General features: G+C 50.3%; 2 protein-coding genes across 6 annotated transcripts in view; one reads left to right on the plus strand and one right to left on the minus strand.

The window, feature by feature from the left end:
- FAM222B (family with sequence similarity 222 member B) overlaps positions 1-2,053 on the minus strand; it is a 99,348-nt gene extending 97,295 nt beyond the window's left edge. Inside the window, exon 1 of one of the 4 annotated variants that reach the window (XM_054458723.2) lies at positions 1,371-2,053. The gene's annotated coding sequence lies outside the window, so the exon portion shown is untranslated. The remainder of the gene's footprint in view (positions 1-1,370) is intronic. The other 3 variants (XM_054458719.2, XM_054458725.2, XM_054458715.2) reach the window with 3 other exon arrangements.
- ERAL1 (Era like 12S mitochondrial rRNA chaperone 1) lies at positions 1,386-7,489 on the plus strand. Of its 2 annotated transcripts, XM_054458735.2 has the most exons (10): positions 1,386-1,738; positions 2,696-2,823; positions 2,937-3,014; positions 4,360-4,406; positions 4,567-4,628; positions 4,795-4,907; positions 4,997-5,245; positions 5,385-5,534; positions 5,624-5,704; positions 6,853-7,489. In XM_054458735.2, the coding sequence occupies exons 1-10, from the start codon at positions 1,456-1,458 to the stop codon at positions 6,973-6,975; spliced, it is 1,314 nt and encodes a 437-aa protein (XP_054314710.1). In that variant the 5' UTR covers positions 1,386-1,455; the 3' UTR covers positions 6,976-7,489. The 2 variants fall into 2 exon arrangements, with proteins under 2 accessions (XP_054314710.1, XP_054314711.1); XM_054458736.2 differs by lacking the exon at positions 2,937-3,014 and having other exon boundaries at positions 1,414-1,738.
- The last annotated feature ends 14,010 nt before the right edge of the window (positions 7,490-21,499 follow it).

The following is a 21,499-nucleotide window of genomic DNA, read 5'->3' on the forward strand; positions in this document are numbered from 1 at the left end:
TAAATAGTTGTTATACTGTATTGTGTCGTATTTTTGTTGTTGTTGTTATTTTAGAGATGGGGTCCCTGAAGTCTCGTGATAGAGATTTCTGTTTTGTTCACTGATGTATTCCCAGCACAGGACAGAGCTTGCTAGTAGATGCTTTATACATCTTCCTCCATAGTCAGGCATGTTAGCATGTGCCTGTAGTCCTAGCTACTCAAGAGGGCTGAAACTGGAAGATTGCTTGAACCCAAGAGTTTCAGGCTCCAGTGAGCTATGATCATGCCACTGCACTCCAGCCTGGGCAACAGAATGAGCACTGACTCTAAGAACCTTCTTTCCTCAACACCCCCTCTACCAAAGTTTATCTCTGTTTCCTTTTTTTTTCTTTTTTCTTTTTTTGAGATGGAGTCTCACTCTCTCGCCCAGGCTGGAGTGCAGTGGTGCAATCTCAGCTCACTGCAAGCTCCACCTCCCAGGTTCACGCCATTCTCCTGCCTCAGCCTCCCAAGTAGCTGGGACTACAGGCGCCCGCCACTACGCCCGGCTAATTTTTTGTATTTTTAGTAGAGACGGGGTTTCACCGTGTTAGCCAGGATGGTCTCGATCTCCTGACCTCGTGATCCGCCCGCCTCAGCCTCCCAAAGTGCTGGGATTACAGGCGTGAGCCACCGCGCCCGGCTCTCTGTTTCAAGTGTTTGATTTAGAGGCTACAAAGGATGAAGAGGGCTCAAGGCCTCAAACAGAGCAAGGTAAATGGAATTTCTCCAGCTGCTAGAGCGGTCTAGGAGACCTTAGGTGGCTAAGCCACTTCCTCCTTTGCAAACCCTCTGGTTGTTCTCCATAAAGGAATGACCTCAGATAGTAGACAGTAGCCAAGTCTTACAGGAGGGAAATCCAGACCTGCTCTTCATCCCAAACACCGACCCAAGGACCACTCCTTCCAGGAACCTAGCCTAAAGCAAAGGTGCAGACAGCCCGGGGCCACCGCTGACCTCTAGGGCAAGCCAAATTAAGGCTGGGAGAGGATCCTGCAGGCCAAAGGATGGAAAGGACTAGGAACAAACAACAACAAAACCCTTATGGGGACAGGCGGAACATTGCCCCCTCCCACTCCCACAACCATTCCTCCCTCGATGGGAGGACGATTTCTGCTATTTGGCCTCCTGGGAAATGTAGTCTTTTAGGAGACATGGCCAGAAGGGCCTTTTACAAAACTTTGGCAGAAGAAAAAAATACGTTGTGTATGGGAGTCCAAAACTACCGTCATGCTTGCATAGACTCTGAATACACATTTTCCCCCTTCCTTAGCCTCCACCAGTCTCCAGAGCAGTTCCTCCTCCCGCCCACATCCCATGTGTCTCGGCTTTCCATTTGGGCAGACCTACCTCTCTCCTACTCGCTGGTTCGTCAGCCGCTCTGTTCAATCGTAGGAGCGCTCCTGGTCGGTTCCCGCAGTGCCTTGCGGCTGTAATGGCTGCCCCCAGCTGGCGCGGGGCTAGGCTTGTTCAATCGGTGTTAAGAGTCTGGCAGGTGGGCCGTCATGTCGCGAGGGAGCGGGTGATCCCTTTTTCCTCACCCTTAGGCTTTCAACGGAGGTGCGTGTCCTGCGTCGCGGGATCCGCTTTCTCTGGTCCCCGCTTGGCCTCGGCTTCTCGCAGTAACGGCCAGGGCTCTGCCCTGGACCACTTCCTCGGATTCTCTCAGCCCGACAGTTCGGTGACTCCTTGCGTCCCCGCGGTGTCCATGCACAGAGGTAAAGAGCCCTGATAGGTTTGCCCGGAACTGTCATGTTTTTAGCATTGAAAGGTTTCTGGGGATACAGTCTTTGATTCTATTTTATAGAGAACGATTTTGAGGCCCTGACAGGGACGAGCAGTGAAAAATCTCTCAGGAGAGAAATAACAGTTTGAGTGGGAGAAGGAAACGATCTGGTCACAACCAGAGACACTCACTAAAGAGCATGAGATTGAAGGGCCACAGACAAAGTGGAACTATGGCTCTGCACCCCGACATGGGAAGCAAATTTGATCCAATAAATGCATGTTGGGCCTCATCTACTTGTCAAGACACAGTTACACCTGGAAAACAGCACACTTTATTCTTCAAACAGTGTCCGGTATTGGAGACTGGACACAAACTGGTCATTGCAAAATGGTGTCATAAGAAGATAATATAAAAAGAATGGGCCCTCTCCCTTCTTGACCCCAGCCCTTCCTCCCGTCCCTCCTTCAGAAAAAAAAAAAAAAAGACTGGGAAAGCTTGCAGAGCCTTCATAGCACCCTTAGTAGGGTGAGAGAATGAGAGCTGAGGAAGTATCTGGCTTTGTGTAATCCAGCTTGCTTTCATGTACATACACTTCTCAGGCACAGCTACCCATTATAATTACATGCAGTAATTATTAAGTGCCAGGTATTGTGCTGAGTTGTTTTACACAATTGCAAGTCATCAAAAAAATTATAAGATAAGCTGGTAAGTAGGTACTGTTAATATCAACTCGATTTTACATATGAGAAAACTAAAGGGCTCAGAGAGTTACTTTATAAATTAATGTAAATTAAGGGCCAAACAAAGTCTCAAAGTCAGGTCTAGGTGACTTCAACCTGGTGCATTAATTTTGTACCCCTGCTCCCTTTGTGGGTGGGCAGGAACAAGCACTTGACAGGAAATCCAGATTCCACTATGTCTCACGCCTCTTCCCACTTGCACATAGATGAGCAGGATGTCCTGTTGGTCCATCACCCTGATATGCCTGAGAATCCCCGGGTCCTACGAGTGGTCCTCCTGGGAGCCCCGAATGCAGGGAAGTCAACACTCTCCAACCAGCTACTGGGCCGAAAGGTATGCTACACCCTTGACCATCCTACCCTTTACATCTTTTACTTCCTGCCATGCCTTCAAGGATGGTCTTGGAGGGATCTGGGACCTCACTGAGACGCCTTTGTTCCTGGCAGGTGTTCCCTGTTTCCAAGAAGGTGCATACCACTCGCTGCCAAGCTCTGGGGGTCATCACAGAGAATGAGACCCAGGTGGTGGGTACCTACAAAGGGAGTCCTTGAAACTGGACAGAGGGTGAAGCTAAGAGGGTCTCCCTTACCATCAGCCTTGAAGAAAATGATGGTCACATTCATTTATGTGAGGAAAGGGGGTTTCTGTTTTGTTTTGTTTTTTTTTTTGAGATGGAGTCTTGCTCTGTCGCCCAGGCTGCAGTGCAGTGACGCGATCTTGGCTCACTGCAAGCTCCACCTCCCGGGTTCACGCCATTCTCCTGCCTCGGCCTCCTAAGTAGCTGGGACTACAGGTGCCTGCCACCACAGCCAGCGAATTTTTTGTATTTTTAGTAGAGACGGGGTCTCACCGTGTTAGCCAGGATGGTCTCGATCTGCTGACCTCGTGATCCGCCTGCCTCGGCATCCCAAAGTGCTGGGATTACAGGTGTGAGCTACCGCGCCTGGCCAGGAAAGGGGGTTTCCTTTTCCTTTAGGCATAGTATAGTTCTGTCTCTACCTTGCCCTCCCCTGGCATCTAGTCAGAAAGATTTCATTCTCTCTCTCTTTTTTTTTTTTGAGATGGAGTTTCATTCTTGTTGCCCAGGCTGGAGTTCAATGGCATGATCTCAGCTCACTACAACCTCTGCCTCCCGGGTTTAAGCAGTTCTCCTGCCTCAGCCTCCGGAGTAGCTGAGACTACAGGCATGCGCCACCACGCCCGGCTAATTTTGTATTTTTAGTAGAGATGGGGTTTCACCATGTTGGCCAGGCTAGTCTCAAACTCCTGACCTCAGGTGATCCGCCCGCCTTGGCCTCCCAAAGTGCTGGGATTACAGGCATGAGCCACCACGCCCAGCCGATTTCATTCTGTTTACTGCTTCCTAATCTTCCTTATATTCACAGTCATCATCTTTCTCCCAGATCCCATCAAAGCAGAATGGTAAAAACCTAAGGTCAGCCTGGGCACGGTGGCTCACGTCTGTAATCCCAGCACTTTGGGAGGCCAAAGCGGGTGGATCACTTGAGATCAGGAGTTCCAGACCAGCCTGGCCAACATGGTGAAACCCTGTCTCTAATAAAAAAATACAAAAATTAGCCGGGTGTGGTGGTGCACACCTGTAATCCCAGCTACTCAGGAGGTTGAGGCAGGAGAATTGCTTGAAGCCGGGAGGCAGAGGTTGCAGTGAGCTGAGATTGTGCCACTGCACTCCAGCCTGGGTGACAGAGTGAGACTCCGTCTCAGAAAAAAACAAAAAACAAACCTAAAGTCAATAATAGCTTGACTGAGAAGGGAGGGCAGGTCCTGACATCACAGGTAGCCTCTCTCTCACTTCCCAGTCATAATCTTTTCTCCTGGGGTCTGGGTATCTCACTTTCCTGATTTTAGATTCTACTTGACACACCTGGCATTATCAGTCCTGGTAAACAGAAGAGGTAATGGTGGTGGAATTGGGGTGGATTGGGAGGGAGGTACTGAAAGAGGGTGGGGAGATTCCATTATAGGGGCTGGAAAACCCCTTTACCATACGACATCCCTCATCAGAAATGCCTTAGTCATAAGACCTTTCCTGACTGATGTATGTCTGTCCCTCAGGCATCACCTGGAGCTCTCTTTGTTGGAAGATCCATGGAAGAGCATGGAATCTGCTGATCTTGGTTAGGTTCAGGATGGGAACCTTAAGCCCAGTTTACAGGGGTCATGGCCTTTCATTCCTTGGCAGTTTGGGGGGCGAAAGCCAAGCTCATACCATGGAAGTTTTTGTCAGGGCAGGAGGAAGAGTGACCATTTCCTTTTCCTTCTTCCTGCCTTGCCATCTTCCAGTTGTGGTTCTTGTGGATGTCTCAGACAAATGGACACGGAACCAGCTCAGCCCCCAGTTGCTCAGGTGCTTGACCAAGTTCTCCCAGATCCCTAGTGTCCTGGTCATGAACAAGGTGAGCACTACCCACCTGAGGAAGGGGTCTACTTCCCTCCAAGTCCCCTATCTCTGACCACACACCCTTTGCCCATCCCCCATGTCCAGGTAGATTGTCTGAAACAGAAGTCAGTTCTCCTGGAGCTCACGGCAGCCCTCACTGAAGGTGTGGTCAATGGCAAAAAGCTCAAGATGAGGCAGGCCTTCCACTCACACCCTGGCACCCATTGCCCCAGCCCAGCAGTTAAGGACCCAAACACACAATCTGTGGGAAACCCTCAGAGGACTGGCTGGCCCCACTTCAAGGAGATCTTCATGTTGTCAGCCCTAAGCCAGGAGGATGTGAAAACACTAAAGGTCAGTTAGTCTTGGCCGTAGCCTGGCCCTTGGTTTCTACCATATGAAGACAGCCCTCAAATTTCCTCCTGGAAGCAAAAGTGAGGAGAAAAGTCCTGGTTGGGATTAAGATGCCCATCTATTCCCTCTGTTCCCACAGCAATACCTCCTGACACAGGCCCAGCCAGGGCCCTGGGAGTACCACAGTGCAGTCCTCACTAGCCAGACACCAGAAGAGATCTGCGCCAACATTATCCGAGAGAAGCTCCTAGAGCACCTGCCCCAGGAGGTGCCTTACAATGTACAGCAGGTACAGAGTGAAGGGTTCTGGGGGCTCTCTACCAGACACACACCTCTACCCAGGTGTATGACTGACTAATCATTTGTCTCCCTGTACAGAAGACGGCAGTGTGGGAGGAAGGACCAGGTGGGGAGCTGGTTATCCAACAGAAGCTTTTGGTGCCCAAAGAATCTTATATGGTAAGTGAGACTAGGCTCAGAGGAGAGATCAAGACTGTGTTAGGCAGGAATTCTTCCCCCAGCTTGGAGCCCTGAGAGCAGGACCATATCCTTCTCTCTTTTTTTCTTCTTTTCTTTTTTTTGAGACAGTCTCACTCTGTCACCCAGGCTGGAGTGCAGTGGTGTGATCACAGCTCACTGCAGCCTTGACTTCCCACGCTCAAGCAATCCTCCCGCCTCAGCCCCTGAGGAGCTGGGACCAGCTGATTTTTTTATTTTTTTTATTTTATTTTTTTTGAGACAAAGTCTCACTCTGTCATCCAGGCTGGAGTGCAGTAGCGCGATCTCTGCTCACTGCAACCTCCGCCTCCTGGGCTCAAGTGATTCTCCTGCCTCAGCCTCTCGAGAAGCTGGGATTACAGGTGCCCACCACCAAGCCCAGCTAATTTTTGTATTTTTAGTAGAGACAGGGTTTCACCATGTTGGCCAGGCTGGCTTCGAACGCTTGACCTCAAATTATCCGCCCACCTCAGCCTCCCAAAGTGCCACCTGACCATCCGCTAATTTAAAAAAATTTTTTTGTAGAGAAGGGGTTTCACCATGTTGTCCAGGCTGGTCTCAAACTCCTGGGCCCAAGCAGTCCACCCACCTTGGCCTCCGAAAGTGCTGGGATTAATATGTGTGAGCCACCGCACCTAACCCTCTCTTTTTTTTATTTTTTAATTTTTTTTGAGCCAGGGTCTTTCTCTGTCACTCAGGCTGGGGTGCAGAGGCGCGATCTCAGCTCACTGCAACCTCTGCCTCCCAGGTTCAAGTGATTCTCCTGCCTCAGCCTCCCAAGTAGCTGAGATGACAGGTGCCCGCCACCATGCCCAGCTAATTTTTTGTATTTTTAGTAGAGACAGCGTTTCACCATGTTGGCCAGGCTGGTCTCGAACTCCTGACCTCAGGTGATCTGCCCGCCTCGGCCTCCCAAAGTGCTGGGATTACAGGCGTGAGCCACTGCGCCCGGCCACCTTCTCTTTTTTTTTAAAGAGGGGTCGCACTGTTACCCAGGCTGGACTCAAACTCCTGTGCTCAAAGGATCTTCTCACCTTAGCCCCCCGAGTAGCTGGGACTACAGGCATGTGCCATCATTCCTGGCTTCCTTCTCTTTCACGTATCCTCAGAAACTCCTGATTGGTCCGAAGGGCCACGTGATCTCCCAGATAGCACAGGAGGCAGGCCGTGACCTCATGGACATCTTCCTCTGTGATGTTGACATCCATCTCTCTGTGAAGCTCCTCAAGTGACCACCCTCTACTGACCCTCCCAGGGCATTCCAGCTCAAGCTGCTGGTGGGAACTGACCAGATCTGTCCTTGGCTGGGGACCCTCCAGGCACTGGTGAGAGACATGAACACTGACTGGCCGCTAGCTGGCCTGGCCCTACTGAGTCTGCACAGTCCCTGCTCAGCTGTGTCTTCTGTTGGAAGAAGGAACCTGCCTTAGCTCAGTTTCCAGGTGGTTCCTCTGCCTGGGACCACAGCTACAAAGGTGTAGCTAAGAAGATGGCCCATTGGTGGGAGCAATGTCACCCTGCCTCCAGCTAGCTATGGGCCCAGAGTTTCTCCCTGAGTCGCTGTTGCTAGCAGGGAGATTTCTCTTCCTGCCCTCACTTCCTTCACCTTGAACTTGGATAAAAACTCGTGTCTCCTGAGTGAGGTCGCGCCACCCATCTGCTCCCCAATTCTTGATCTCTCCCACCCCATCCCTCTCCCCAGTCTTGGATACTACTAAAATATAAGCATTCTGGTTCTCATCTTTATTCCTTTTATTTATTTATTTTTATTTTTTAATGTTAGGGACTGAGTCTCACTATGTTGTCTAGGCTGGTCTCAAACTCCTGGGCTCAAGAAATCCTCCTGCCTTGGCCTCTGAAAGCGGTGGGATTACAAGCGTGAGCCACTGTGCCTGGCTTATCTTTATTTTTTTACAACAGGAAAGAGAAAATGTATCTATTCCCTCCCCTACCCCCCATCCCACGCCCCCACCCTTGCCTTGTTTGAGCTGGAGTCTCCCTTCCAGTAGTCTGCTCCAGGGTCCTGAGTTCTCTTCCTGGCACGTTTTCTGGGTATAGCAAGAGAACCATTACCATTACTAAACTCAGTAATGGTAACGGTTTCCTTGCCATTCCCAAGTGCCCTGGCAGTCAGTAGGTTGTGACAGGCTGAGCAGAGAGCTTCTTGGGCTTGCAGCATCTCTCCTGTCCTCCTTGTCAGGCTCCAGAGCTGGGGGTGCCCAGACTAGTACATCATCTATACTGTAGTGTCTCATCGCAAACTTACAGTATATGATGATATCCCAGCCAGGGCCCCACTGGGGGCACAGGAAGCATGGCTTGAAAAGCACTGTGGGGGGCTGGGGGCAGAACAGGACAGGTCAGGGCTGGACACACACAGCTCCCTGCTCCCTGCTCTACGGCTCCCTCCCAGGCCAGCGTCTCCTTGATTCTGTGGTCAGGCACAGCCCAGGTGGGTTATGGGAAGGGGACTGGAGCTAGGGTCTGCTGAGATCTCACAGGGACCCAGGGCCAGTGTTAAACAAGCCAGAGATGGCATAATGATGCAGAAGGTTCCCTTTGGTCAGACCAACAAGCAGACAGGCAGACCCATAGAAGGTGCACTTACCTGGAGCTGGAACTGCAGACTGAGGAGGCCTTTGGATGCAGGGAGGATCTGTCCCTTCCTCTTCCTCAAGCTGCTTGCCTTTTAACATACCAGTCCCTCCCCTGGGTGGGGCACTTTTCCTGGCCCTGCCTCTTAACCCTTGCCCTGCTAGAGTCCATGACAAGGGTCACTGGCCCCTTTCCCTAGAAGGCCTTTTCTCACATACTCTCTCATGGACCACATTAGCCCTGAGATTCACCCTTCACTCCCATCTCCAAGAAGCTCGTCATCTCTGCTGGGCTGGGAAGGAGAAAGAACAGCCTCATCCCATCCACCAGCATTTAATTGCTGGTCAGATCCCTAGTGGAAGGTTTTTCGTTTTTGCTTTTTTTGTTTTTGTTTTTGTTTTGCAGTGGTGGTGGGCAATGTTAGTTGACTCTTTCTGTATAGGGCAGGAAGGGTCCTGGCAACTGGATCTCCAGAATCTGTCTGGCAGCCGAGCTCACAATACCCGTCAGCCTAAATTTCTATTCCCAGCCCCTGCCCCTGTGTTTATGATGAGCCCAAGGAGGCCAGACCTAGGCAGGCAGAGAGACTCTGCCTAGCACTGCCCTGGCAAGGTCCTCTTGGGGGTTGCTCTACTAGGAGATTTGAGAGCAGCTGAATCCCCAGCTGTTGTGGGTCTGCTCTTCAAAGCTCAAGGCACTTCCAGTGAGAGCCTAGCACTGTTTGGTTCTTTGCCTCTGGGGTAGAGGAGAGGCTCCTCAAAGCAAGGCCTCTGCTGTTTAGAATCCGCATTCTGGGGGACACGCCCTTCCCTCTTCCCTATCCTAGACAATCTGGTCTGTGTGCTGGAAGGCAGTTATACTCTTCCTCTGCAGGGGCAGACTAGACCAGGATGGAAGTGGGAGAAGAGACCCAACCTTTTCTGGGTCCTGTGGAGGTGTTCTATTTCCTGAGGCCACAGCACGCTGGCATGCTCTACCCTCTGCTTAGCATGGTCTTCCCTTCTTTTCTTGTCTAGTTAGCTCCTAGCCCCTCTTCAGAGCTCTTTTTTTTTCTTCCTTTTAGACAATTTAACTCTGTCACCCAGGTTGGAGTGCAGTTGTGTCATCACGGCTCCCTGCAAACCCCCCGGGCTCAGGGGTGATCTTCCCACCTCAGCCTCCCAAGTAGCTGGGATTACAGGCGTGCACCACCACACCCGGCTAATTTTTGTATTTTTAGTGGAGACGGGGTTTCGCCATGTTGTCTAGGCTGCTCTCAAACTCCTGGGCTCAAGTGATCCGCCCACATGGGCTCCCAGAGTGCTGGGATTACAGGCGTGAGCCACCGCACCAGCCTCCCTCTTCATATCTCTAAGTGTTACTTCTGCAGGGAAGTCTTCCCAGACTATTTAAGTCTCCCTGATAGGGGCTTATTTATTTGTGTGATTATTCACATTAAGGAAATAATCATGAGGGCCTTGTTTATTCACTGATGTATTTCTGTGTCTTGTTTTTGTTTTTTTGTTTTTTTTGAGCCAGAGTCTTGCTCTGTCACCAGGCTGGAGTACAGTAGCGCAATCTCGGCTCACTGCAACTTCCGCCTCCCAGGTTCAAGCGATTCTCCTGCCTCAGCCTCCTGAGTAGCTGGGACTACAGGCACTCACCGCCATGCCCAGCTAATTTTTTGTATTTTTAGTAGAGACAGACTTTCACCATGTTGCCCAGGCTGGTGTCGAACTCCTGAGCTCAGGCGATCCGCCCGCCTCAGCCTCCCGAAGTGCTGGGATTACAGGCGTGAGCCACCACACCCAGCTCACTGATGTACTTCTATCACATAATTAATGACTAAATAAATGTTCCAGCCTACATCAAGCTGAGCCTAATGTAATATGGGGGTGGAGAGAGACCTTGGCCTCAGGAGGCAGATGGACAAAGCTGTGGCTCTCTCAGGCAAGCCATTTTCTCTCTGGGACCCTCCCTGATCTTATTTGTAAATAGGAATAACAATAGTCCCCAGTTCACGGAGTGGCCAGATCTAGGGGATCAGCTGCTGGTGCTGGTCAACAGAAGGGGTTCAAACAAGTTCATTCCCACCTCACCCCATTCCCTCAGGGACCCCCACAAGGCCTGTCCTTGAACATCTGAAAGCCCATGGAATATTCTTGAAAGCCACCTGGGACCATTGCGAGAACCCAGGTCTAGAGGTGAGAGGTCCCAAGTGACAGTCTTAGCCCTGCTGCATCCAGCTCTGTGACTTTGGACCAAGTGTTCCCACTCTCAGTTTCCTCAAATTTAAAATGGCAGCTGTGAATACCTACCTTATACAGTGATGAAGAGGGTGATATTGAGCACTCATCTCAAACTCCCAGATCAGGTCCTAGCACATATGAAACAAATGTCAGTTTCCTTCTTTACTTCTTTCTTCTGTCTCACAAACTGTGTGACTGGGGACAAATTGCACTTCTCTGAGCTTTGGTGGTTATACATATCTTGCCAAGTTGTAAGAGTCAAGTCAGAAATATGAGTGAGAGCCCAGGCACGGTGGCTCACAATTGTAATCCCAAAACTTTGGGAGGTTGAGGGGGGGCAGGTTGCTTGAGCGCAGGAGTTCAAGACCAGCCTGGGTAACATAGTGAGACCCCATCTCTACTAAAAGTACAAAAAAAAAAAAAAACAAACAAAAACAAATTAGCCAGTTGTGGTGGCATGTGCTTATATAGTCCCAGCTACTTGGTGGGCTGCGGTGAGAGGATCACTTTAGCCTGGAAAGTCGAGGCTGCAATGAGCCATGTTTGCACCACTGCACTTCAGCCTGGGTGACAGAGTGAGACTCTATCTAAAAAAAAAAAAAAAAGAAATATAGAAAGATGAGTGAGGGCCAGGTGCTATGGCTCATGCCTGTAATCCCAGCACTTTGGGAGGCTGAGGTGGGTGGATAATTCGAGGTCAGGAGTTTGAGACCAGCCTGGCCAACATGGAGAAACCCCGTCTCTACTAAAAATACAAAAAATTAGCCGGGCGTGGTGGCATGCACCAGTAATCCCAACTACTCGGGAGGCTGAGGCACAAGAATTGCTTAAACCCAGGAGGCACAGGTTGCTGTGAGCCAAGACTGCACCACTGCCATCTACCCTGGGTGACAGAATGAGACTCCGTTTAAAAAAAAAAAGATGAGTGACAAAGCTTCTGAAATCCAGCTGCTCTAACCAGGTGAGGCATTGTCGTTATGTCTGCTCCTGCTTCCCCTGACCCCCTTTCCTGTCCTGTGTCCCTCCTGCGAGGCCACCTCTACTCAGAGACCCCACAGACAGCTCAAGCTCCTTCAACAAAGCCAGGGCTTCGTGTACTAGGGCAAGCTTCATGCCACTTACTTCCTAGACGTCTGCCTAGTCCCTGGGGGCCAAGTCCAAAGGTGAGCATGGGCAGAACCTAGGGGTCCTGAAGGGAAAGGAGAGAGATTATCTCAGCCAGCCAGAGATCCTGTGGCTGTGGCCTCTGGCCAGGGGTGGGGATTGCTGTGAGTAGGGTGTGGGTTGGAGGAGAGTCTGGGTCTGGGTGGGATAGTCAGGGGGCCCTGATAAGCAGACATTGGGCTATCAGGGTGGGGGCCCAGCAGCCTTCTGTTTATCAGGAGCCAACACAGGCCAAAGTAGGGCTGAGGACACTTCGCTTCCCGCCCAGGGCTGTTTTCCTGGATATTTGTTCTTCCATTCCTCTGCCTCCCCAGTACCTCACAGGGAGTTAGAATGTGAATCCCTCTGCCTCTCTGCAAGGCACATGGAGACTCTCTGGCCAGTACAGAGGTGGGAGGACACCAGCTAGGGCCTTGGGCCTGACTTTTAAATTCTGACAGCTTTTGATTCAAACCAGGAGCTCCATGGCTTTTCTGAGGACAGTGAGGCAAGTCTAGGGCCTTTGTCCTTCTAACTTCAACCCCTGCCACTGCAGCTTTAAGCTCTTGACTGTTCTTTAGGTATTTTTTGGAAGAAGTCCTAAAGTGCATGGTGATGAAGTTAAGGATGGTCAGATCTGCGTAGGTCCTTCAAAATCATGGAGTTCAAGTCTCCTATTTATATAGGAAAGAAACTGAAGCCAGAGAGGAGCAGAGAATTGTCCAAAGCTTGTGGGTTCCCTCCACCTCTCAGCATCGGAGAACAATGCACGACTCAAAGAGGAACAGGAAGCAGCCGTAGACACTCACAGACAGATACACATAATATGCAAAACACACACATACAAATGCACACATGTGCACTGCCCACATGTACGCACACATACAACACATAGAGATACACAGCATACACATTAAAAAAAGAAATTCAGGCCGGGCACAGTGACTCATGCCTGTAATCTCAGCACTTTAGGAGGCTGAGGCAGGAGGGTCGCTTGAACCCAGGAGTTCAGACTGGCCACAACAACATAGCAAGACTTCATCTCTCCAGAAACATTTAAAAATTAGCCACCTGTGGGCCAAGCATGGTGACTCACGCCTGTAATCCCAGTACTTTGGGAGATCGAGGCGGGCGAATCACCTGAGGTCAGGAGTTTGAGACCAGCCTGACCAACATGGAGAAACCCCATCTCTACTAAAAATACAAAATTAGCCGGGCATGATGGTGCATGCCTGTAATCCAAACTACTCAGGAGGCTGAGGCGGGAGAATCATTTGAACCCGGGAGGCAGAGGCAGCAGTGAGCTGAGATCATCCCATTGTACTCCAGCCTGGGCAACAAGAGCAAAACTCCATCTCAAAAAAAAAAAAAAATTAGCCAGCTGTGGTGGCACACATGCCTGTATTCCTAGCTACTTGGGAGGCTGGGGTGAGACCATTTCTTGACCCCGGGAGACTGAGGCTGCAGTGAACTGATTGCAGCAGCACTGAACTCCAGCATGGGAGGCTGGCTGAGTGAGACCCTGTTTCTAAAAAATAAATAATAAATTCAGTGGGTAGAATTACTCTTATTTTCCTCTTGGTTGCTTTACTATGTCTCATGACATTAGCAGTTTTATACAAGGATAAAAGGAGGCCAAATAATATGGTTATTCAAACGGTTATTCAGTGTTTTCTCATTCAATGTCTCATAGCATAGACAGTAGCAAAACTCATTCAGGAACAAAGGACTTTGAGAAATTCTGAGAAGCTGGGAAACTGGTTTTTCGTTTTGTTTTGTTTTGTTTGCTTTTTGAGACCGAGTCTCACTCTGTTGCCAGGCCGGAGTGCAGTGGCACAATCTCAGCTCACTGCAACCTCCGCCTCCCAGGTTCGAGGGATTCTTTGGCCTCAGCCTCCCGAGTAGCTGGGACTACAGGCGCCCGCCACCATGCCCAGCTAATTTTTGTATTTTTAGCAGAGACGGGGTTTCACCGTGTTGGTCAGGATGGTCTTGAATCCCCTACCTCAGGTGATCTGCCTGCCTGGCCACTATTTTTTGTTTTTCTTTTTTTCTTTTAAAAAAGACACGGTCTCATTCTATTGCCCAGGCTGGAGTGCAGTGGTGCAGTGGTGCGGTCATAACTCACTTCTGGGCTCAAGGGATCCCCCTACCTCGGCCTCTCAAGAGTAACTGAATAAGCATTCCTCCCGCATTGGCCTTCCAAAGTGCTGAGATTACAGGTGTGAGCCACTGCACCCAGCCTGGAAAACCATTCTAATCCTTACCCTCCATGTGGTCAATGTGGCTTGAGATTTAGGAGTTTGTCAGAGAGGCCTGTTCCACTTCATCTTGACTGGTCTGTGAAGCTTCTCTTCACTCTCCCTGACACTTGCCTCTCTAGGTCCAGGCTTGGGACCTGCTCTTACTGTTGTCCTCATCACAGTGTGGCAAATTTCCTTGTTTGTCCCCAACCATTCCATGAATGGGCACCTTGTCTGAACCATCTCCCTGGCCCAGCACCCGGGATTTATCCTGGGAGGTGTTCAGAGAATGTCTTACATGGAACAGATGCTCAAGCATATGTTCCCTTATACTCTTTATGCCGTTTAGCCCCATGAGGAAGTGTGCATGTTGAGCACTGTACCCAGATGCCCCTGGAGCCCTTCCAGGGAGTGGGGTCCTAGGAATGGCTTTCCTGGGGGCTTTGCCGATGTCCGTCAGTCTCCAAAAGACACCTGCATGCCATTTTCACGATAGAGAAACTAAGGTTCAGGGAGGAAGTGCTTGGCCGGAGTCTTACAGTGAGCAGAACTACAGCCCTGTTCTCCAGACCCCCCACACCCTGGCTCTATGCACAAACCTGCTAGGAATAGGGTAGATTTTGTGTCTTTGTGAAGCCTTTTTGAGTTTCAATGGAATCAAACCTAAGTTCTGCCAGTTACCAGTAATGTGATTCTGAACCTCCTTATCCATTATAGGGATGAAAATAATACCTGCCTCACAAGATCCTTCAGAAGATTCAGTAAAATCTAGCTGGGAACGGTGGCTCACACTTGTAATCTCAGTACTTTGGGAGGCCAAGGTGGGTGGATCACTTGAAGTTAGGAGTTCGAGACCAGCCTGGTCAACATGGCAAAACCCTGCCTCTACTAAAAATACAAAAAAGGTCGCTGGGTGTGCTGGCGGGCACCTGTAATCCCAGCTACTCAAGAGGCTGAGGCAGGAGAATCACTTGAACCTGGGATGCGGAGGCTGCATTGAGCTGAGATTTGCGTTGCTGTACTCCAGCCAGGGCAACAGAGTGAAACTCCGTCTCAAAACAACAACAAACAAACAAACAAGATTCAGTGAAATCGAGTAAGAAAGCCCCTGAATGATGCAAGGATTCCTTCTGTGTTTCTGCTTATGCAGGCTGACTCCACTCATCTATCAGACCTCTTTTTTTTTTTTTTTTCCCCAGAGACTGGAGTGCAGTGGTACAATCACAGCACGTTGCAACCTTGAATTCCTGGACTCAAGGAATCCTCCTGCCTCAGTCTCCCAAGTAACTGGGACTGCAGGCACATACCACCACACCCAGGTAATTTTTTTTTTCTCGCTCTGTCGCCCAGGCTGAAATGCAGTGGCATAGTCTTGGCTTAATGCAACCTCTGCCTCTGGGTTCAAGAGATTCTCCTGCCTCCGCCTCCCGAGTAGCTGGAATTACAGGCATGCACCACCACTCCTGGCTAATTATTTTTTGTATTTTTAGTAGAGACGGGGTTTCACCACGTTGGCCAGGCTGGTCTCAAATTTCTGACCTCCAGTGATCTGCCTACCTTGGCCTCCCAAAGTACTGGGATTACAGGCATGAGCCACTGCACCCGGCTCCACGTATTTTTTTTGTTTTTTTGTTTTTTGTTTTTTTTTTTGAGAGGGTGTCTTGCTCTGTTCCACAGGCTGGAGTGCAGTGATGCAATCTCAGCTCACTGCAACCTCCATCTTCCGGGTTCAAGCAATTATCTGTCTCAGTCTCCTGAGCAGCTGGGATTACAGGTGTCCGCCACCACGCCTGGCTAATTTTTGTATTTTTAGTAGAGATGGGGTTTCACCATCTTGTCCAGGCTGGTCTTGAACTCCTGACCTCGTGATACACCCGCCTTGGCCTCCCAAAGTGCTGGGATTACAGGCATGAGCCACCACTCCTGGCCTGGCTCCAGGTACAGGTAATATACATTTTTTTAAGACCAAGTCTCGGCCGGGCGCGGTGGCTCACGCCTGTAATCCCAGCACTTTGGGAGGCTGAGGCGGGCGGATCACGAGGTCAGGAGATCGAGACCATCCTGGCTAACACGGTGTGAAACCCCGTCTCTACTAAAAATACAAAAAATTAGCCGGGCGTGGTGGCGGGCACCTGTAGTCCCAGCTACTTGGGAGGCTGAGGCAGGAGAATGGCATGAACCTGGGAGGCGGAGCTTGCAGTGAGCTGAGATCGCGTCACTGCACTCCAGCCTGGGCGACAGAGCGAGACTCCGTCTCAAAAAAAAAGACCGAGTCTCGCTCTGTAGCCAGGCTGGAGTGCAGTGGCATGATTTTGGCTCACTGCAACCTCTGTGTCCTGGGTTCAAGCGATTCTCCTGCCTCAGCCTCCAAGTAGCTGTGACTATAGGCGTGCGCCACCACACCCAGCTAATTTTTGTATTTGTATTTATTATTATTTTTTGAGACGGAGTTTCACTCTTGTCACCCAGGCTGGAGTGCAATGGCACAATCTTGACTCACCACAACCTCCTCCTCCCGGGTCCAAGTGATTCTCCTGCCTCAGCCTCCGGAGTAGCTGGGATTATCGGCACGTGCCACCATGCCCAGCTAATTTTGTATTTTTAGTAGGGTCGGGGTTTCTCCATGTTGGTCAGGCTGGTCTTGAGCTCTCGACTTCAGGTGATCCACCCACCTCAGCCTCCCAAAGTGCTGGGATTACAGGCGTGAGCCACCGTGCCCAGCCCTAATTTTTGTATTTTTAGTAGAGATGGAGTTTTACCATGTTGGGCAGGATGATCTCTATCTGTTGACTTCATGATCCACCCACTTCGGCCTCCCAAAGTGCTGGGATTACAGGCGTGAGCCACCGCGCCCGGCTCCAGGTAATTTTAAAACAAAATTTTTATAGAAGCTTGGTGTGGTGGTTCATGCCTATAATCCTAGCTCTTTGGGAGGCTGAGGCGAGTGGATTGCTTGAGGCCAGGAGCTGGAGACCAGCATAGGCAACATGACAAAATCCATCTCTACAAAAAATACAAAAATTAGCTTGGTGTGGTGGCATGTACCTGTAGTTCCAGCTACTCAGAAGGCTAAGGTGGGAGGATTGCTTGAGCCTGGGAGGTTGAAGCTGCAGTGAGCCGTGATTGCACCACTGCACTTCAGCCTGGGTAACAGAGTGAGACCCTGTCTTAAAAAAAATTTTTTTAGGGCCGGGTGCAGTGGCTCATGCCTGTAATCCCAGCACTTTGGGAGGCCAAGGTGGGTGGATCACGAGGTCAGCAGTTCGAGACTAGCCTGATCAATGTGGTGAAACCCCATCTCTACTAAAAATAAAAAAAATTAGCTGGGCGTGGTGGTGGGCACCTGTAATCCCAGCTACTTGGGAGGCCGAGGCAGGAGAATCTCTTCAAACCAGAAGGTGGAGGTTGCAGTGAGGTGAGATTGGGCCACTGCACTCTAGCCTGGGCAACGAGAGCAAAACTCCATCTCAGAAAAAAATTTTTTTTTTTTTAAATAGAGATAGAGGCCAGGCACAGTGGCATACACCTATAATCCTAGCACTTTGGGAGGCCGAAGCAGGCAGATCACTTGAAGTCAGGAGTTCAAGACCAGCCTGGCCAACGTGGTGAAACCGTGTCTCTACTAAAAATAGAAAAATTAGCTGAGCATGGTGGCAGGCGCCTGTAATCTCAGCTACTCGGGAGGCTGAGACAGGAGAATTGCTGGAACCTGGGAGGCGGAGGTTGCAGTGAGCCGAATCATGCCATTGCACTCCAACCCAGGCTGACAACAGTGACAAAAAAAAAAAAAAAAAAGTTCTCACTGTGGGACCCAGCCTGATCTCAAACTCCTGGCCTCAAGCAAACCTCCCCACCTCAGCCCTTAAAAGTTCTGGGATTACAGGCATGAGCCACCATGCCTAGTCATCTAATCCCTTGTTAAGCCTCTTCCACACACTGCTCTTGGGCAGCTGCAATCCAGCAACAATCCCCTCTCCTTTCTCTGACCTCTTGCAGTTTATGAGCCAAGCCTTCTCATGAAGCTCGCTTGTCCTGAAATCACAGGCCATGTTTGGCTTGAACCAGAGCTTTAGCCTTCACAGTTCAGGGGTTGTGCATTAGGGTTCTTGCTTCCTATCTAGGAGTACTGAGAGCTAGCAGGGAATAAGCACAGCTTCTGATTGACTTGTCAGAGTCCGGGTTCCACCACACTACCGCTGAGTGATTCTGGCCCCTGCACCTGATCTTAGAGTCTTGGCTTCCTCAACAGTAAAATGGGGTTCAGGCCAGGTTCGGTGGCTTATGCCTGTAATCCCAGCACTTTGAAGGCCGAGGTGGGCGGATCCCTTGAGGTCAGGAGTTTGAGACCAGCCTGGACGACATGGCGGAACCCTGTCTCTACTAAAAATACAAAAATTAGCCAGGCGTGGTGGTAGGCACCTGTAATCCCAGCTACTCGAGAGGCTGAGGGAGGAGAATCTCTTGAACCTAGGAGGCAGAAGTTGCAGTGAGCCGAGATAGTGCCATTATACTCCAGCCTGGGTGACAGAGTGAGACTCTGTTTCAAAAAAAAAAAAAAAAAAAAAGGCTGGGCGCGGTGGTTCACACCTATAATCCCAGCACTTTGGGAGCCTGAGGCGGGCAGATCACGAGGTCAGGAATTCGAGACCAGCCTGACCAACATGGTGAAACTCCATCTCTACTAAAAATACAAAAATTAGCTGGGCTTGTTGGCACAGGCCTGTAATCCCAGCTACTGAGGAGGCTGAGGCAGGAGAATTGCTTGAAACCGGGGATGCGGAGGTTGCAGTGAGCTGAGATCGTGCCACTGCACTCCAGCCTGGGCGACAGAGCAAGATTCCGTCTCAAAAAAAAGGGGTTCAAATGCTTTCTTTTCCATGCTGGTGAAGATGAAATGAGACAGTGAAGGTGGATATTTCTAACCTAGAGCCTGGCACGTGAACAACAGGAGCTCAACAGATGCCAAGCTCCTTCCTTCCTGGCTTTGCAGTGGGCTTTCCCTGTTTACTCTCTCCAACGGGGCATACACCTGTGGGCACTCATGCTCACTCATACCTGTGCACGTACACGTGATAGTGTCCCCCTTGCACCCCTGTTGAGACACATACTGAGTCAGAAATGGAAATTTTCCTCTCAACACCTCCCTAACTCTATTCATCAGCTTCCAGTTCCTATTCTCTGGGTCAATGGGGACCCTCAAGTCCAGACTTGGGCCATGACCTTTCCAGTCTCCTGGTACAGTTCTTTCTTTTTTCTTTCTTTCTTTTTTTTTTTTTTGAGATGGAGTCTGGCTGTGTCCCCCAGGCTGGAGTGCAGTGGTGCGATCTCGGCTCACTGCAAGCTCCGCTTCCCAGGTTCACACCATTCTCCTGCCTCAGCCTCCCGAGTAGCTGGAACTACAGGCGCCTGCCACCACGCCTGGCTAATTTTTGTATTTTTAGTAGAGATGGGGTTTCACCATGTTAGCCAGGATGGTCTCGATCTCCTGACCTCGTGATCCGCCTGCCTCGGCCTCCCAAAGTGCTGGGATTACAGGCGTGAGCCACCATGCCCAGCCAAGTACAGTTCTAAAGGTGGCTGTTGAGTGGAGCCTGGGTGTCCCTACTGCCTCAAATCCTTCCCGCCATCAGCCAGGCCTTTACATTCCTCCCTCCCTCCCAGGACAACCTGTTTGCTTCACAGCTGCTGTGGAAACGATAGGCAGCCTGGATTATCAAGACAGACAAGGCTCCTTGCTGACAGTTCCCACCCACCCAGAGGCAAGCGTTCCTGAGCCCTTAACCCCCTCTGTGCTGGGCCTTCAGGCCTAGGGACTGGGCACAGCAGGGAAGATGGGCAGGCCTGGTACCCTCTATACCGAATTCCTAAGGCTGGTGGGGTCATGAGCACAACAGGGTAGGAAACAGCATCACCTGCACGCTCCAGGTGCCCATTTTGTATACTAAGCCCTTTCCTTCCTGGGTTCATGGAAGTTCATGGTAAACAGGGCCTTAGCAGGCCTCTGAAGGCTTAGGCGGAATGCTCTATACTCTCCACTCCCTCTTCCTGAGGCTGGTTCCAGGCTCTGGGGACAGAGGCCTGGCTTTCTCCATTCCAGGGGTCCATTGGCATTAGTACAGGTGCTGGGGCATCCCCTCCTTACTCCCTACCCCAACATCATTGCCCCTTCCTCCTCTCCAGCACCCTTCAGATTTCTTTCAGCAAGGCCCCTCCCATCTTCTTGCTGAAGTCACTGTCCCTGACACTAAGGCCAACCTGGACCATCTACTAGTTGGGTCTCATTGCAGCCACTCCGGCCTTCTTTTCCTGAAGGTCAACAGGAAGCAGTGAAAAGAGCAGTAGTGGGCCAGGCATCGTGGCTCATGCCTGTAATCCCAGCACTTTGGGAGGCTGAGGCAGGTGGATTGCTTGAGCCTCAGGAGTTCGAGACCAGCCTGAGCAACATGGTGAAACCCCATCTCTACTAGAAATACAAAAATTAGCCAGGCGGTGGTATGCGATTGTAGTCTCAGCTACTTTGGAGGCTGAGGCAGGAGAATCGCTTGAACCTGGGAGGTGGAGGTTGCAGTGAGCCGAGATAGCGCCACTGCACTCCAGCCCAGCACAGCGGGACTCCATCTCAAAAAACAAACAAACAAACAAACAAACAAACAAAAATTAGCCAGGTATGGTGGTGCATGCCTGTAGTCCCAGCTACTCAGAAGGCTGAGGTAGGAGGTTCACTTGAGCTTAGGGAGGTCAAAGCTGCAGTAAGTCATGATGGTGCCACTGCACTCCAGCCTAGGAGACAGAGACTATCTCTCTATCTCAAAAAAAAAAGTCTGCTCCCTCAAATGTTTTTCCCATTTCAGTAAATAACAACTCCGTTCTTCTGTTCTTCGAGATGGGACGAAGATCTTGGAGGCAATTTATTTTCTTTTTTTGGACATGTTCCAGATTTTGATCTTCACACTGGTTAGAAAGGTATATGCATTTATGAAATTTTATTATATGTAAAATTCACAAGATTTGTACCCCTTTCGCTATGTAAGTTATACTTCCAATTTAAAAGCAACCACTCAATTCTCTATTTTCTATGTATTAATCACAATTTTTTTTTGTTTTGTTTTTTGAGATAGGGTCTTGCTCTGTCACCCAGGGCAAAATGCAGTGGCATGAACATGGTGTGTCCAGAATTGGTGGGTTCTTGGTCTCACTGACTTCAAGAATGAAGCTGCGGACCCTCGCGGTGAGTGTTACAGTTCTTAAAAATGGTGTGTCCGGAGTTTGTTCCTTCTGATGTTCGGACGTGTTCGGAGTTTCTTCCTTCTGGTGGGTTCGTGGTCTGGCTGGCTTCAAGAGTGAAGCTGCAGACCTTCGCAGTGAGTGTTACAGCTCTTAAGGCGGCGCATCTGGAGTTATTGGTTCCTCCCATCCGGAGTTGTTCATTCCTCCCAGTGGGTTCGTGGTCTTGCTGGCCTCAGGAGTGAAGCTGCAGACTTTCGCAGTGAGTGTTACAGCTCATAAAGGCAGTGCGGACCCAAAGAGTGAGCAGCAGCAAGATTTAT

This window comes from Pongo pygmaeus, chromosome 19, assembly GCF_028885625.2.
Source record: "Pongo pygmaeus isolate AG05252 chromosome 19, NHGRI_mPonPyg2-v2.0_pri, whole genome shotgun sequence".
NCBI classification, from domain to species: domain Eukaryota; kingdom Metazoa; phylum Chordata; class Mammalia; order Primates; family Hominidae; genus Pongo; species Pongo pygmaeus.